The following is a 17,590-nucleotide window of genomic DNA, read 5'->3' as shown; positions in this document are numbered from 1 at the left end:
ATTTTCATTGCTGCTTCATTTCCTAGCATTGTCATGACCATTTTTTTTGCATGCAGGCAAAATAAGTGACTCACCTACAGTATGAACTTTATTTATTTATTTATTTATTTTTTTTTTACAGAGACAGAGAGAGAGTCAGAGAGAGGGATAGAAAGGGACAGACAGACAGGGAAGGAGAAGCTTTTATATTTTTTGCTATCAGTTCTGAGACTTGATAAGAAGCAATATGAACTTTATCGGAAACAGTCATTATACTTTTTTAAAAATTTGCCACTTCTGTTTGCTGTTCAGACAATCTCTTGAACAAACTTACAGATTTATGTTGTAAATTAGAGTGTATAGTTTTAAAATGTTTACTCAATTTACTAGAAAGCAATGATTCATTTGCCATTTTACATCCACATACTAAACATAGCAGTAAAGGATGATCTTCACTTCTGGTGCAAGTGAAACTAAAGCTTAAATAACTTTCACTATATTTGTGAGTAGGCTGCAATTTTGCTTTCTTACTTGCACTTAACTTTTGCTCACTTCCAGAATCGGATTCTTCAATATCACACTTCTTTTTGAGAAATCTATCCATTTTATTTGGGTGTATTTATCTAAAAATAATATAATGATGTGTTAATAATAAATATAATAATGATGTGTTAACAAAAAGAGTGGTATTTCTTTAACGAAATGGTATAATAGAGTAACTATATTTATTTTTATATCTGAGCACATGCCGCGGACCAGCACAGCTAGTAATTCCAGGTCCCGAGTGGGAATGGTGCGGAATTAAAAAAATATGCAGAATTAAGAAAATACGGGGTCAAGAGGGCCCTGTAATTGCTTCTGGCAAGAACAAAGTATACCCCCAAACCGCATCTTGCTTTATTTATAGGCCAAAGTGAGGGCATTGGCAAATCGTAACTTTACATCAAACAAAGGATAGAAGAAATTTGCCTCCAGTCTTTCCAGGGAACATAAGGGGTAGTGTAAACAATCCAGCACCACAGCTTAACAGCCTTTTGCAACCTAATGAGGCAAGTGAGGTGGAGGGTTGGGCAGATTGTCAGCTTATAGCCAATTCCCACCTCTGTTCCCCAAAAATCTAAACTCCAAAAACCCTGTTGATTTTTTGGTCCCCAATAGGCACATAATTCTCTGGAATACCATAGGGAGCACCTGGAAATCTTCTAGGGCACACCAGTGTGCCCTGGCCCACACTATGAGAACCGTTGCTTTAGGGGTAGGCTGATTAGACTAATAGTATTTGTGTTTGATATATTAGAAACAGGTAACTTCTCTTCTCTAAACATATTATGTTCATCTTTGAAAAATCCCTTTCTGCTTCTGCTAAACTTACAGCAATTGTTCTGATAATATTTTTAGCTCTTTGAACATTTTCAGAAATTGCATAGTTCTGGGAATTTTAAAAAACATTTTCCATGAAATCTCAATAATTATTAATATCAATTTGGTCACTAAAAATGTCATTAAATATGAGCAAGTGCCATTTTAACAAACGGTTTGCTGAACTCAAAAAATTAAGTATTGTTTCTGCTGAAATGGTGTGAACTGGTTGAATCCCGCCAGTGGATGCAATAGTTCAGAATTAGTACATACAAGTTTACATAGGTGTTAGTCAAATAAGTTTGTAAATATGACATATATGTTTGCTCACTTATAGTTTGCATTGGGTGTGGGAGACAGGCTGTAAGCTTGCAAGGTCCTTATATCCTAAGGCTTACTTTTAAGACAGCCTTTCCCACCCTTCTAATACTAAGATCTTCTCAAAACTAAGCTTTTCCTCACACCCTTGACTGTTGCATGATGTGGGTGGTGCACTCTTATGAGGAATCCCATTTATACCTCAGATAAGTGGCTTTGGATCAGAGACTTCCTTATTTTTATATTGCCTTAAAGTTTTTAATTTTATACACTATAAAATGAAGCAGACCAGGGGCTCTCACTGTCAGATTCTGCCATCAGCATTGTAGAGGAGAGGCAGCCAAGATGGCGGAGTGCTGAAGGAGAAACCAGTTTATGCAGAGTTTGTGCACAGAGAAGGAGATGGGGAACAGAAGTGAATAAAGCTGGTGGGGCCTTTGATTCTAGGAATACTCAGATAAGTCAATGGCTTTGGGAGCCCTGAATGGAAAGCGAAGTGTTTTCCCACTGTGTATTTTCTTGCCTGCCAGGTACGAACTAGGATTAACGGTAATGGCCCATCGGTTCTTGGCTCCGTTGTTTCATTACCCTCTGTCCGAATCAAATGCAAACCTGCATGGGCCAGGTGGCAGTGATGGTGGCCACGGGTACTGGCTTACAATAGGCCTCTTGAATATATTTCCTCATTGAGGAAATAAAACTTTTAGGCCTTTGATACTTTATCTATAAACTCAGGAAACTTTATCTACATTATGGAATTGATGTGAGAAGTAAGTGATATTTTAGAGCTCAGCTATGAATATTAAAAACACAGATATTCCGAAAGCAATCAATGAATAACTAAGGTATTGCAACGAAAAACTGATGATTGATGCTTCTCATGTCTCTCCATTCCTGTCTGTCTGTCCCAATCTATCCCTCTCTCTGACTCTCTCTGTCTCTGTAAAAAAAATAAATAAGTAAAAATAAAAACACAGATATTCTTTCACTTAGGGTTTGTCAGTCTCAGCATGAATGGCATCTGAATTGTAAGAGGGACAGAAGATCTCCCTGGAGAAAACATCTCCTGTCCTTCCTCCCCATCATAGCAGAGCCTAGGAGATGAGGAAGGGAAGCTTTGCACATGACAGTGGCACCAACAGTTATGTTGTCATTGGCAGGAGGGTGGATCTGGACCTCTGAATCATGGATACTTCTTCAGTCTAGAACAACTGGCCTGATTGTAGTTTCCTTCACAAAGAATGCTTTCAGAGCCTGTTTGATGTCTTTGTTCCTGAGGCTGTAGAAGAAGGGGTTCAGCATGGGTGTGACCACGGTGTACATCACTGAGGCTGTTGCACTTGAGTGTGAGCTTTGGGTAGCAGCAGAGCTGAGGTACACTCCTAGGCATGTTCCATAAAATAAGGAGACAACTGAGAGGTGAGATGCACAGGTAGAAAATGCTTTATATTTTCCCTGAGCTGATGACCTTCCAAGTATGTAGGACACTGAGGTTGTTGGTTTGAAACCCTGGGCTTGTTTGGTCAAGGCACATATGGGAGTTGATGCTTCCTGCTCCTCCCTCCCTTCTCTCTCTTTCTCTCTCTCTTTCTCTCTAAAATGAAAAAAAACTTTGGAGGAGATGCATTTGGGGTGACACTAGAATATATGTAAACACAATAAATTAAATAAAAAAACAAACTTTGGAAAAAAGGTTAAATGAACTTGTTTTTATTTTTAGAGAGAGCAAGAAACACATTGATTTTTTTTTTTTTTTGCTTCACTTATTTATGCATTTTTTGGTTGATTCTTACATATGCCCTGATCTGGGATTGAATATGCACTCTTGGCCTATTGGGACAATGCTCTAGCCAACGAATCTACCTGACCAGGGCCTTGAACAAACATTTTAAAAACTTTGGGTTTATGTAATTTGTTTTTTTAAAGATTTAATGTTATTTTGTTACTTAATTCATATTTTCTCTTCCTTTAAATAATCATTTATAAATTAGCATGATTCCTCTTTTCTATTTTTTTTTGTTTTTCTGAAATGAGAAGCAGGATGGCAGAGAGTCAGACACCCACATGCGTCCGACCAGTACCCACCTGGCAAGCCCACCAGGGGTGATGCTCTGCCCATCTGGGGCATTGCTCTATTGCAACCAGAGCCATTTTTAGTGCCTGAGGCAGAGACCATGGAGCCATCCTCAGTGCCTGGGGCCAACTTTGCTCCAATGGAGCCTTGGTTGTGGGAGGAGAAGAGAGAGATAGAAAAGAGAGGGGGAGGAGTAGAGAAACAGATGGGCACTTCTCCTGTGTGCCCTGGCTGGGAATTAAACCTAGGACTTCCACATGCCATGCCAATGCTCTACCACTGAGCCAACCAGCCAGGGCTGATTCCTCTTTTTTTTTGTTTGTTTTGTTTTTTGTTTTTTTGTATTTTTCTGAAGTTGGAAACAGGAAGGCAGTCAGACAAACTCCCGCATGCACCCAACTGGGATCCACCCAGCATGCCTACCAGGGAGCAATGCTCCACCCATCTGGGGCACTGCTCTGTTGCAACCAGAGCCATTCTAGCGCCTGAGGCAGAGGCCATAGAGCAGGGGTCTCAAACTCATGGCCTGTGGGCCACATGCGGCCCGCCGAACAATTTTGTGCGGCCCGCAGACTAATCCACGAAGTTCAAAATATTTTGGATAAAATTAAGTAAGCCTAGGGGCCTACTTGTATTTTTCATTTCTCTAGCATCCTAGCTAGATATTAGCTTAGTTAACAGCAGTTGTGATGCGAACTACAGTTTCTGGTCGTTTTGTGACACTGAGTAAACTGCATGTACGATTGTGCTTGTTGTACTGATTTTTTTTTTGGTTTTCAACTGCAGTGAGAAAAGTGTTGCGTAACAGTTGCCTTTTGTAGACCTAGTGTGGCCCGCCGAACGGCTGTGATCTTGCTCTGCGGCCCACATGCTGAGTTGAGTTTGAGACCCCTGCCATAGAGCCATCCTCAATGCCCTGGCTATCTTTGCTCCAATGGAGCCTTGGCTGCAGGAGGGGAATAGAGAGACAGAGAGGAAGGAGAGGGAAAGGGGTGAAGAAGCAGATGGGTGCCTCTCCTGTGTGCCCTGGCCGGGAATCGAACCCGGGACTCCTGCATGCCAGGCTGACGCTCTACCACTGAGCCAACCGGCCAGGGCCTCTTTTATTAATTAGTGTAACCATGGCCCAATTACTGTGATTAAGGTTTTATGCATATCATCAATTATTATGACTATTTATAACACAAGTCTTTTATATACTAGGGAGACTGAGATACCTGGTCAGTGGGGAATTCTTGGTAAAAGCAAAAATACAAAGAAAGGATGAAATTAGATTTTAGGATAAATATAGCTGACAATCAGCTTTTAGTTTAACTCCTAAGATAATATAAATGAGCAATATATAAAATGGCAATAGGAAATTCTCAAGTGTCAATAATTACATTAAATGTAAATGGATTATACTCACCAATAAAAAGACACAGAGTAGCAGAGTGGATCAAAAAAGAAAATCCAACTGTATGCTGCCTTCAAGAAACACATCTAAGCTACAAGGATAAAAACAAATTCAAAGTAAAAGGTTGGAAAATGATTTTCCAAGCAAATAACATTTAAAGAAAAGCAAGTGTAGCCATACTCATATCTAACAATGCTGACTACAAGATAGCAAAGGTAATCAGAGACAAAGATGGTCATTTAATAATGATAAAGGGGACATTGTATCAAGAAGACATAACACTTCTTAATATATATGCACCAAACCAAGGAGCACCAAAGTATATGACATCTACTAACTGATCTAAAAATAAAAACCAACAAAAATACAATCATATATACATGAAGACCTCAATACACCACTGATGGCTCTATATTGTTCATTCAAACAAAATCAATAAAGAAATATGGACTTTAAACAAAACACTAGAACAATTGGATATGATAAACATCTACAGGACATTTCATCCCAAAATGCCAGAGTATACATTTTTCTCCAGTGTACATGGAACATTCTCAAGAATTAACTGTATGTTGGGCCACAAAACTAACATCAACAAATTCAGAAAGATTGAAATTATACCAAGCATATTCTCTGACCACAAAGCTTTGAAACTAGAATTCAACTGCAAAAAAGAAGTAACAAGCCCACAAAAATGTGGAAATTAAACATACTTCTAAAAAATGAGTGGATCAAAGAACAAATAAAAGCAGAGATCAAAAGATATATACAGACAAAAATGACAATATGACATATCAGAATCTCTGGGATGCAGCAAAAGCAATAATAAGAGGGAAGTTCATATCACTACAGGCCTATATGAACAAACAAAAAAGAACCCAAGTAAACAACTTAACATCACATCTTAAGGAACTAGAAAAAGAACAAAGGCAACTCAAAACCAGCAGAAGAAATAAAATAATAAGAATCAGAGCAGAAATAAATAAAATAGAAAACAGAAAAACTATAGAAAAATCAATAAAACAAGGAGCTGGATCTTTGAAAAGATCAACAAAATTGACAAACCCCTGGCAAGACTCACTAAGGAAAAAAGAGAAAGGACTCATATAAACAAAATCCAAAATGAAAGAGGAGAAATCATCACAGATATCATAAATATACAAAGAATTATTGTAGAATACTACGAACAACTATATGCCACCAAATTTAATGATCTAGAGAAAATGGATAAATTCCTTGAACAATACAATCTTCCTAGACTGAGTCATGAAGAAGTAGATAGCCTAAACAGACCCATAAGCAGGGAGGAAATAGAAACAACTATCAAAACCTCCCAAAAAATAAAAGTCCAGGGCCAGATGGCTATACTAGTGAATTCTATCAAACATTCAAAGAAGAGTTAGTTTCTATCCTACTCAAAGTCTTCTAAAAAATTGAAGAAGAAGCAATACTTCCAAACACATTTTACGAGGCCAGTATAACCCTCATACCAAAACCCGGCAAGGACAACATAAAAAAAGAAAACTACAAATCAATATCTCTAATGAATACAGATGCTAAAATCCTAAACAAAATACTAGCAAATCAAATACAACAGTACAGCCTGACCTGTGGTGGCGCAGTGGATAAAGCGTCGACCTGGAAATGCTGAGGTTGCCAGTTCGAAACCCTGGGCTTGCCTGGTCAAGGCACATATGGGAGTTGATGCTTCCAGCTCCTCCCCCCTTCTCTCTCTCTCTCTCTCTCCTCTCTCTCTCTCTCTCTCTATCTCTCCCTCTCCTCTCTAAAATGAATAAATAAAAAATAAATAAAAATTAAAAAAATACAACAGCACATTAAAAAAAGAATTTATCATGATCAAGTGGGATTCGTCCCGAAACCACAAGGATGGTTCAACATACGTAAAACAATTAATGTAATACACCATATCAACAAAACAAAGAACAAAAACCATATGATGCTATTAATAGATGAGGAAAAGGCATTGGATAAAATACAACATCATTTTATGTTTAAAACGCTCACCAAAATGAGTATAGAAGAAAAATATCTCAACATAATAAAGGCCATTTATGAAAAACCATCAGCTAATATCATATTAAATGACTTTTCCTCTAAAATCAGGAACAAGACAAGGCTGCCCTCTCTCTCCACTCTTATTCAGTGTAGTGCTGGAAGTTCTAGCCAGAGCAATTAGACAAGAGAAAGAAATAAAAGGCATTCATATTGGGAAAGAAGAAGTAAAGGTTTCATTTTTGCAGATGATATGATCCTATACATCAAAAACCCCAAAGACTCCACAAAAAGACTATTAGAAACAATAAACCAATACAGAAAGGTTGCAGGGTACAAAATTAATATACAGAAGTCTATTGCCTTTCTATATACCAACAATAAAACATCTGAAAACAAACTCAAAAAAATAATCCCTGCCTGACCTGTGGTGGTGCAGTGGATAAAGCGTCGTCCTGGAAATGCTGAGGTTGCTGGTTCAAAACCCTAGGCTTGCCTGGTTAAGGCACATATGGCAGTTGATGCTTCCAGCTCCTCCCCACCTTCTCTCTCTGTCTTTCTCTCCTCTCTCTCTCCCTCTCTGTCTCTCTCTCTCCCTTTCTCTCTTCTCTCTAAAATGAATAAAATAAAATAAAAATAATCCCTTTTACGGTTGCAACAACAACAAAAAATACCTAGGAATAAACATAACAAAGAATGTAAAGGACCTATATAATGAAAACTACAAAGCATTGTTAAGGGAAATCAGAAAAGATATAATGAAATGGAAAAACATTCTTTGTTCTTGGATAAGAAGAATAAATATAGTCAAAATGGCCATATTACCCAAAGCAATATACAAATTTAATGCAATTCTCATCAAAATTCCAATGTCATTTTTTAAAGAAATGAAACAAAAAATCATCAGGTTTATATAAAACTATAAAAAACCCTGAATAGCCAAAGTAATCCTAAGGAAAAAGAATGAAGCTAGGGGCTTTACAATAGCTGACTTCAAATTATATTATAGAGCCACAATAATTAAAACAGCATGGTATTGGCCGAAAAATAGACACTCAGACCAATGGAACAGAATAGAGAGCCCACATGAAATAATCTGGTAATTACTTTATCAAATAATCTTTGATAAAGGAGCCAAAAACACACAATGGAGTAAAGAAAGCCTCTTCAATAAATGGTGCTGGGAAAACTGGAGAGCCACATGCAAAAGAATGAAACTCGACTACAGTTTGTCCCCTTGTACTAAAATTAATTCAAAATGGATTAAAGACCTAAATATAAAACCTGAAACAATAAACTACATAGAAGAAAACATAGGTACTAAACTCATGGACCTTGGCCATAAAGAGTATTTTATAAATTTGACTCCAAAGGCAAGGGAAGTGAAGGCAAAGATAAATGAATGGAACTACATCAGACTAAGAAGCTTTTGCACAGCAAAAGGAACTGATAACAAAACAAACAGCCAACTAAACGGGAAATGATATTTTCAAACAACAACTCAGATAAGGGCCTAGTATTTAAAAAACTCACAAAACTCAACAACAAACAAGCAAACAATCCAATAAAAAAATGGGATATGAACAACCACTTCTCCCAGGAAGAAATACAAATGGTCAATAGATATATGAAAAGATGCTCATCTTCATTAGTTATTAGAGAAATGCAAATCAAAACTGCAATGAGGTACCACCTCACACCTGTTAGATTAGCTATTATCAACAAGACAGGTAATAAGTGTTGGAAAGGCTGCAGAGAAAAAGGAACCCTCATTCACTGTTGGTGGGAATGTAAAGTAGTACAACCATTATGGAAGAAAGTATGGTGGTTCCTCAAAAAATTAAGAACAGAACTACCTTATGACCCGGCCATCCTTCTACTGGATATATACCCCCAAATCTCAAAAACATTGGTATGTAAAGACACATGCAGTGCCATGTTCATCGCAGCATTGTTCACGGTGGCTAAGACATGGAAACAACCAAAAAGCCTTTCAACAGAAGACTGGATAAAGAAGATGTGGCACATATATACTATGGAATACTACTCAGCCATAAGAAATGATGACATCGGATCATTTACAACAACATGGATGGACCTTGATAACATTATACTAAGTGAAATAACTAAATCAGAAAAAGCTAAGAACTGTATGATTCCATACATAGGTGGGACACAAAATTGAGACTCATGGACAAGAGTGTGGTGGTTACCAGGGGAAGGGGAAGGGAGGAGAGGGAGGGGAGGGGCATAAAGAAAACCAAATAAAAGGTTACAGAGGACAATTTGACTTTGGGTGATAAGTATACAACATAATCAAATGTCAAAATGATCTGGAGATGTTTTCTCTGAATCTATGTTCTCTAATTGATCAATATCACCCTGGTAAAATTAATTGTCTAAATAAAATTTAAAAATATATAAAATATAAAAGATAATATGAATGTGCTTTCTACTGCTATCAAGTCATTCAGTTAAGGGAGAATTATAAAGCCAGTAGCTGGACCAATGAAGGGAACACAGAGAAAGGTGTTGGACATGTTCTGAGCTATTTATGGTTAATTCCTTGAGGACACATGCTAAAACCCTGGTTCAGTCTCAAATTACAGAAATCTTTCAAGATCTATTTTTTATTTTTTGAAGCGTATATGCTCAGTAATTGATTTGTGCATTTGCATGTTTGAAAAAATATTTATGAATATTTCAGTAAAAGCTTAGGAGAAGGTGTGTTGCATGCTGCTTTCTGGTGCAAGTGTATCTGACGTCTTCCTGTATTTTCAGAGACTTTTTCAGCCTTTTCATAACCCAATCAATAACAATTTATTGTGAATGAGAATGTAGAAGCCAACAGACCAAACCAAGTTTATCTTTTCCCTTCAGTCTGATACATAGTAAGTTAAATCCATCTGTTCTAACAAAAGTACTCAAAATTTGATGATTATTTGTTTCTTAATGTCTTCTGCTTTCCAGTTCAAAAGGATGACATTTGTTTAAGAACTCAAAAAGTTGTGCTACAGACACCCTAAGAATAGTTGTTAGCATCTGTATGTTTATCACCAGCATCTCCAGACTCTGAATCTTGACAGCTCTGACATGATCTAATCTAATCTTGGGTATGTTATTTTGGTCCCACATCCCTTCTTATACTTTAGTTTTAGTTCTTTGTATTATTCTTTTCCTAACAGATGCTCATACTTCTTGGCCTTGGGTATAACATTTCTCATTCTTCAACCTCATGCTTATGTGAGGATGTTAGATAATGCTGCAGTGACTGATATTAGGGAATACATTGGAAAGTACTGAATCTGGAATTAGTTCTGACTACTGGGGGAAGCTAGTGAGACAAAGCAGTAAATGCTGTTACAGAAAGCCCTGTGTCACATATAACAGACATAAGCAGTTTTTTATTTGCTTTCAAATGTAATGCAAATTGTTTACCAAAACAGTTATATCAACAATCACTGTCCACTAGTCTACCTGTTGACCACAACCTGGTTAATATGGGTGTTATTTTACTACTTGTGATTTACTAGTTATAAAATGGTACTTCATTGTTGTTTAAACTAGCATTGCATAAATAACTTGTGGGATTGGATATTTTGCCATATGTACTAATTTTCTTTCTTTTGCTACAAGTTTTCTATTTGTTAGTTTTCCTAATTTTTGTCTTATATATAATTTGCTCTTTGAAGAAAATTCTCAAATGTTTAATTTATTATTATTATTATTATTATTAAATGAGAGGCAGGGAGACAGAGATAGGCTCCTGCATGCATCCCAACCAGGATCCACCTGGCAAGCCTGCAACAGGGTGATGCTCTGTTCACCTGGAGCTGCTGCTCCATTGCTCAGCAACTGAGCTATTTTAGCACCTGAGGATAGCCATGGAGCCATCCTCAGCAACTGGAGCCAAATTGCTTGAACTATTTAAGCCATGGCTGCAGGAAGGTAGGAGAGAAGGGGGAGGGGAAGGGTGGAGAAGCAGATGATTGCTTCTCCTGTGTGCCCTGATTGGGAATTGAACCCAAGACTTCCACACGCAGGCTGACGCTTTACCACTGAGCTAACTGGCTAGGGCCCAAATATTTAATTTTTATGAGCAATGTTGTTATTATTCTTTGGTTATAGGGAAAATATTAAGTAGGACAGGGACATTTCATACATCCGCAAAAATATGAGTAAGTAACATTTATTGCGCTCTTTCTATACATCAGACAGTATTTTCAAATATGCATCTGTTTTGGCCTGACCTGTGGTGGCACAGTGGATAAAGCGTTGACCTGGAACACTGAGGTCACTTGTTTGAAACCCTGTACTTGTCTGGTTAAGGAACATATGGGAGTTGATGCTTCCTGCTCCTCTCTTCTTTCTCTCTCTCTCTCTCTCCTCTCTAAAATAAATTAAAAAATTTAAAATAAAATGCACCTGTTTTTACATTTAACCCAATAATAACCCAGTGAAGTAAGTACTGTTGTCAGCATTAATATAATTGAGGAAGTGGAATTGAGCAGAGAAGTTAAGAAAGTTGGGCACAGTGATAACACAGTGCAGTGGCCGAGCCAAGGTACATATGTTGACGGTTGGTCCCCAGGACCTCTCTGACAATGTGAACCATTGCATTCATTGTATATGATAAATGTAAGAGAACCCTCGATGAGTAGTATCACAAAGTGTAAATATTATCTCTAGGAAGAACCTCAAACGTTTGAAGAGAAGATTGCTTGTGGTTTTTGTTTTAGCATTTGAAACACCAACAACAAATGCAAATACAGTTTTGACAATCCCTCCTCCAACACAGCAGAGTAATCTCTCAGGCTAACATTCCCACAATCATGTCATCCTCAGTCAGGGCAGTTTTATTTCTTTTTGATCTATATGTCTTTTTTTTCTTCCTGACCTCGTATAAATAATGAAAACAGGCACATATGCCTTTTACCTCAAATTGAATTTTGTCAAATGCTTTCTGTACATTGATTGATATGATCATGTAACTTCTTTAGCCTATTAGTGTTATGAATTACATCACTTAAATTTTGAATATTAAACCAATGTTATGTCCTGGGAATAAACCCCACTTGGTCATGGTGAAAAAAAGAGAAAAGAAATGTCTTGTGTAGTAATAAAATGAGTGACTAAAATTTTTGGTTCCTCTGACACTAAAATATATTTCTTAATCTACCTTGCTCACAAAAATTAGGGGATCAGGGAACGTGCCGATACTGTCAGCCTTTTGTATAGTGCATTTTCACCAATGAAATAAAAATTAGCTTTGCATCTCATTTGCATAATCAAACAACTTTCTTTGACTTGTTTGCTTTTCTGATGATCTTGTTTTTAAAAAAATCAAATGCTCTTTTTTAATCGCTTCATATTCATTTTGAAATATCCCCTAATTTTTGTGAGCAGTATATTTATTGAAATTTGCCTTTCCGTGTACACTCCAGTAGGAGATATATATTTGATAATTAATTTTTGTCATAATTATGGTGGGTATTCTGGACACTGCACTGAATGAAACCAGGAAGAAGGTAAGAACACAGTAGCATGTTTTTAGTGAAATGATTGACATTAGCTTTTGGTTTATGAGGCCTCATTTCAAAGATAACCAATCTAATAAACATACTGTCAATTGTATGACACCCTGGCAGATAAGTACCCTGGTTGCCCCACCCATGAGTTCCCCCTTTTAGAGACTCCGACAGCTTAGATAACTACCTCATGAGTGATCCTCTTTCCTTCCCCACCCTAATTCCAGCTCTTATGTTTTAAAATCGTCAATGAAGGATGGCTCTGTAATACTCTAGCCATCCTGTCTTTAGACCTCCATAAAGGCAGAGGTTCATTCTTTCTTTCTTTTTCGCTTTCTTCCTATGATTTCCTTGTGTGTTCAGTACACACAAAGTCTGTTCAGTATTAAATCTTGTGGTTTCACAGTTTCCCGATGGTGGTAGCAATTATTGTAAGGACCACCAGGGCCAGTTCAGCCACAGCTTGGGTCTGAATAACAAGTAGTATGATCCAAGCCATTGCCCCAGGAATTCCTGGGTTTTAGTATCACTATCTATAGTTAAATGAAAAAATGATAAACTCTACATTATCAGAAATAGCAATTAAAATACTGACATACAAAGAATAAGAAAAACAAAAGTGAAAAAGTGGTTTTAGATTTTTCTGGAATAAAATTATATAAATATATAAATAGTCAAGTGAAGTTTATTCCACATGAGTAATATGACTTATAATTATTCAATCTATAAAGTAAGAAAAATATTACATACAATAATATATGTCATGGGAAGAAATTATTCTTAAGAAACCTGTGTGGCCCATGAAATAAACCTGATTTCCAAGTATTTCTGATTAAGATTAGAAAAACTGTAAAGGTAGGAACACAGGGAAAAACTGTTTATATAACAGAGCAGAAAGTTTAATAAAGTGGTTACTTAAATTGGATAGAGATGTTGAAACATAAACGGAAATTCCAGGAAATAAAAAAGAAGGTGCAAGTTCTAAGACCCCATGTTGATTAAAGAATAGAAAGTTCTGGCTCCAAGACCTTGAGCCCTGCAATCATGGGTACTTCCTCAGCCCTAGGACAACTAGTCCTTTTTTACCTGCCATCCCAGCAAATCTCTTCAGAGCCTGCTTTATGTCTTTATTCTTCAGACTGTAAATGAAAGGGTTCAGCATGGGTGTGACCATGGCGTACAACACTGAGTGTTGTATGCATGTTGTATGCATGGCTGTTGCACTTGAGTGTGAGCTGTGGGTAGCAGCAAAGCTGAGGTACATGCCTAGGCTTGTAAAAAAATAAAGAGACAACTGAGAGGTGAGATGAATAGGTAGAAATGTTTTATATTTCCCCTGAGCTGATGGAATTCCTTGTATGCATGACACTATCTTGGAGTAGAAGTAAATGATACCATCAAAGGGACCACCACCCAGCAGGCCAACTCCAAAATACATCACCATGTTATTAAGAAAAGTATCAGAACAAGCAGGTTGGATCATCTGATTGAGTTCACAGAAAATGTGTAGAATTTCCAAGTATGTACAGAAGGACAGTTGCAATGTCATTAAGCTTTGCAACAAAGAATACAGGGCACTAATGACCCAGGACACCAGAACCAGCAGTCCACAAAGCTGGCAATTCATGATGACTGTGTAGTGCAGGGGCTGGCAGATGGCCACAAAGTGGTCATAGGCCATCACAGTCAGGATAAAGTCAATCAACCCTGCAAAAAATAGGAAAATATAGGCTATGACTCTGCTCTGAGTCTGCATGTTCAGCAGCATCTTCAGGATGGTGGTGGAGGTGGAGCAGGTGTCCACCAGGGACAGGTTGCAGAGGAAGAAGTACATGGGCATGTGGAGGTGGGAGTCTGAACTGACATCCAGGATGATGAGCAGGTTCCCAACATGGTGATTAGGTACATGGACAGGAAGAGCCCGAATACGAGCGGCTGCAGTTCTAATTTTCACTCAAAACAGCCTTAGCCAATAGATAAGAAGATGGAAGTGAAATAAATGCAGTACTTAAATTCTCCCAAACAACATCACTATTACAACTAAACTGCAGAACAACTGTCATTCTGAATCACATAAAATCTAGCTGAAAGAAAGTATTACACCTAGGGATTTCAAGAAGATGTCAAATTAGGACTGGTGGGAGTGGCAGAGATGCAGATGGCTGGCATCACACCTGTGTGTGGTGATTTAAAATAAAAAGGTACCCCTTCCCGCCTTTCTCTCTCTCTCTCTCTCTCTCTCTCTCTCTCTCTCTCTCTCTCTGTTTCTCTCTATTCTCTTTAAAATCAATGAATAAAAAAAATCAAAAAAGGAGTATCTCAGTTGTGAAGATACCCTGAATAGCAAAGGGGCCAAGCTCCACACCAGGTCCCCCAGCCCCAGCTTCCAGAGCCAGGAGGAGAAGTCCTCATAACTTCTGGCTGTAAAAATCAACAGGACTGTGGCTGGGTGATATAGAGGCTGCTGGAGTCCCAGGCAGCTCCTCTTAAAGGGCTGGTGCACAGACTAACTGGGACTCACTCTCTCTGAGCTCCAGCACTGGGGCAGCAGCTTGAAAGGAACCAGAGACATTTGGGGAGGAACTGGATTATCTGGCATCAGGGCAACAAAATCTAGTGTAGCAGCTTTCTGTCAGAAAAAAGTGCTGGCAGAGGCCATTGTTCCTTTTCTGAGACACTTCCTCTTCTATAGAGCTAACAGGTGGGTGCCATATCTGAGTCTCCATCAACCTGACTCACACTGTTTTCCCCGCCCTGGAGATTCCCTGATATCCTTCCCCACCCAACTTTCAGCCCATCCAAGCCATTTCCAGTGACTTTTCCATACAACTGGCCTCTCTTAGTTTATGTTTCAAACTTTCCTAAAATCTCTCAAACAAGCAGGATTTGGCCTCTGTATACACAGCACCTCTTGCTAAGAGTTCCCAGGTCTGGCACTAGCAAGCCATTTGCAAATTGCCCTCAGCTCCTATCAGGTGGCCATAGGAGGGACACAGGTGGTGGTTGAGTTTGTACCCCTGAGAGGCCCCAGAGCCAGGATACCCAGTGGACCATCTCAGACAATGCTGGATTACAACCTTACCACCTCACCAGCAACACACTCAACAGGTCGACTTGGTGAGCACCAAATCCCCACTGAAGCAAATCTTACAATATAGGGTTGGCTCTTGCACAGAAGCTCCTCTGTTGTAGTCATAGCCAGTACTCCCAGCCAATTGGCCAGAGGGTCAATACCTCCCAGTGACACCAACAGCAATTAAAGATCAACTGCAACAGGACAGTGCACACAGCCCATACAGGGGAGCACCTATAGTGCACAGTTTGTATAATTGGGAGGTTGCCTCACTGGGCCCACCGGGCATCTACTACACAAGGAAACTTCTCCAATTTTAGGAGACATAGCAGTTCTACCTAATATGTAGAAACAAACATAGAGAAATAGCTAAAATGTGGAGACAGAGAATCAGGTCCCAAATGAAGAAACAGAGAGATTTCCAAAAAAAGAACTAAATTAAATGAAAGCAAAATACTAAACAACAGAGTTCAAAACAATACTTATAAAGATGTTTAAGGGAGTGAGATCAGAAAAATGACGCCATGAGGAGTGATACTGATAAATCTCCCCAAAATTTCAACAAGTTCTTCAACCAGAGACAGAAAAATCTATCCTTGGAGCGTCTAGAAGTCCCACACACTGTACACAAAGGTATGATTGAGTGAAAAATGGACTAAATATATATATATAATCAACCCTGAAGGAAATAAGACGGAGAAAGGAACACTCTGCCTTCCTCATTAACCTAAGCAAGGGCTGCTTTCACTTGGAACTGAGATAGAGGGCTAAGGGTGTGGAGGGATTGAGCCAGGCTGTGGCACAGATGTCCGAGCCAAGGAAAGAGTGTGCCTGCAGTGACTCAGCCAATGTGAGCTAACACCCGCACCAGACGCTGGCAAAGACGGGCGAGTGGCGGCTGCCATTAGACCTGATATCCTGGTCGGTGAGTGCTAATAGTGTGCGAGAGGTTCCTCCTAGCGCCCCGGGAGTGGGCGCCTGTGTTCCTGGACAGAGGGGCAGAGTCAGAGGCCTTTGTGTGGGCTGTGACCAGAGTCTTGGTGTGGTCCCTGCACACTGAACAGCGGTGCGCGGGGAATGCGCGAAAGCAAACTTCCCTATGCCCGAACTTCTCCAGGCAGGTGGGGTGCCTCACCCAGCTATTCAAGCTAACAGCCCTAGGGGGCATGCAAGCAGCTTGCAGTCTGACTCGGGAGCAGATCTGTGGATCCAATCGCTGAAGTTAGCTTAACCCACAGTCTGCTCACCTCCTAACTGACCTATGCGACTAACTGACAAGATCTCTCTCAGTTCAGCGATCTAAGACAAGAGGCGTGATATTTTTTAGTGCCTTTTGCTATGCACGTAGGGGAGGGGGCAACTTCTGATTGGCAGAGCTTTCATACTTAGGGCTATGCGTTAAAAAGAGGGATTTGGCAGCTTTTAAGACCTCCTGTTTTGCAAACAGCAACTAGGCCATCTTCTACCCAGCCAAAACAGGTTACGAAGTGCAAAAAGCTTGGGGAGAGTGGTCCCACAGAGTGCTGAAGCATACTGGACATGCCTGGAGGTGCATAGAAAGGCACCTTGAGAGCAATTGGCTCCCAGCCCCGCCTGATTATGCTGGCGGCTCTGACTGACAGAGCCTTAATCAGAGCCCTGCTCTGAGTGGGGATAGAGAGGGTATTTGCCAGCTCTTTGAGCCTCATACTCTCCAGGCAGAGGCAGCAGCAACCCCATAGCTGGATCATCAGGCTGCTAATTCAGGAAGGAGAGACTAGGAGAGAAGCTCCGGGAAAACAAACTCATTGTTGGAACCTGCAAATGCTAATGAGCCTCGACTGCCAACACGACTGAAGCCTAATATATAA

General features: G+C 39.2%; 1 protein-coding gene across 1 annotated transcript; it reads right to left on the bottom strand.

The window, feature by feature from the left end:
• Positions 1-2,853: 2,853 nt before the first annotated feature.
• Positions 2,854-16,645, bottom strand: LOC136321015 (olfactory receptor 7A5-like). Its single transcript, XM_066254121.1, is given in 4 exon segments — positions 2,854-3,122; positions 14,015-14,560; positions 14,563-14,610; positions 16,609-16,645. Coding segments are annotated over 4 exon segments (900 nt in total).
• Between the last annotated feature and the right edge of the window lie 945 nt (positions 16,646-17,590).

Source organism: Saccopteryx bilineata, chromosome 1 (assembly GCF_036850765.1).
Source record: "Saccopteryx bilineata isolate mSacBil1 chromosome 1, mSacBil1_pri_phased_curated, whole genome shotgun sequence".
NCBI classification, from domain to species: Eukaryota; Metazoa; Chordata; class Mammalia; order Chiroptera; family Emballonuridae; genus Saccopteryx; species Saccopteryx bilineata.
Note: the sequence above shows the minus strand (reverse complement) of the source record. Positions and strands in the feature narration are given on the sequence as shown.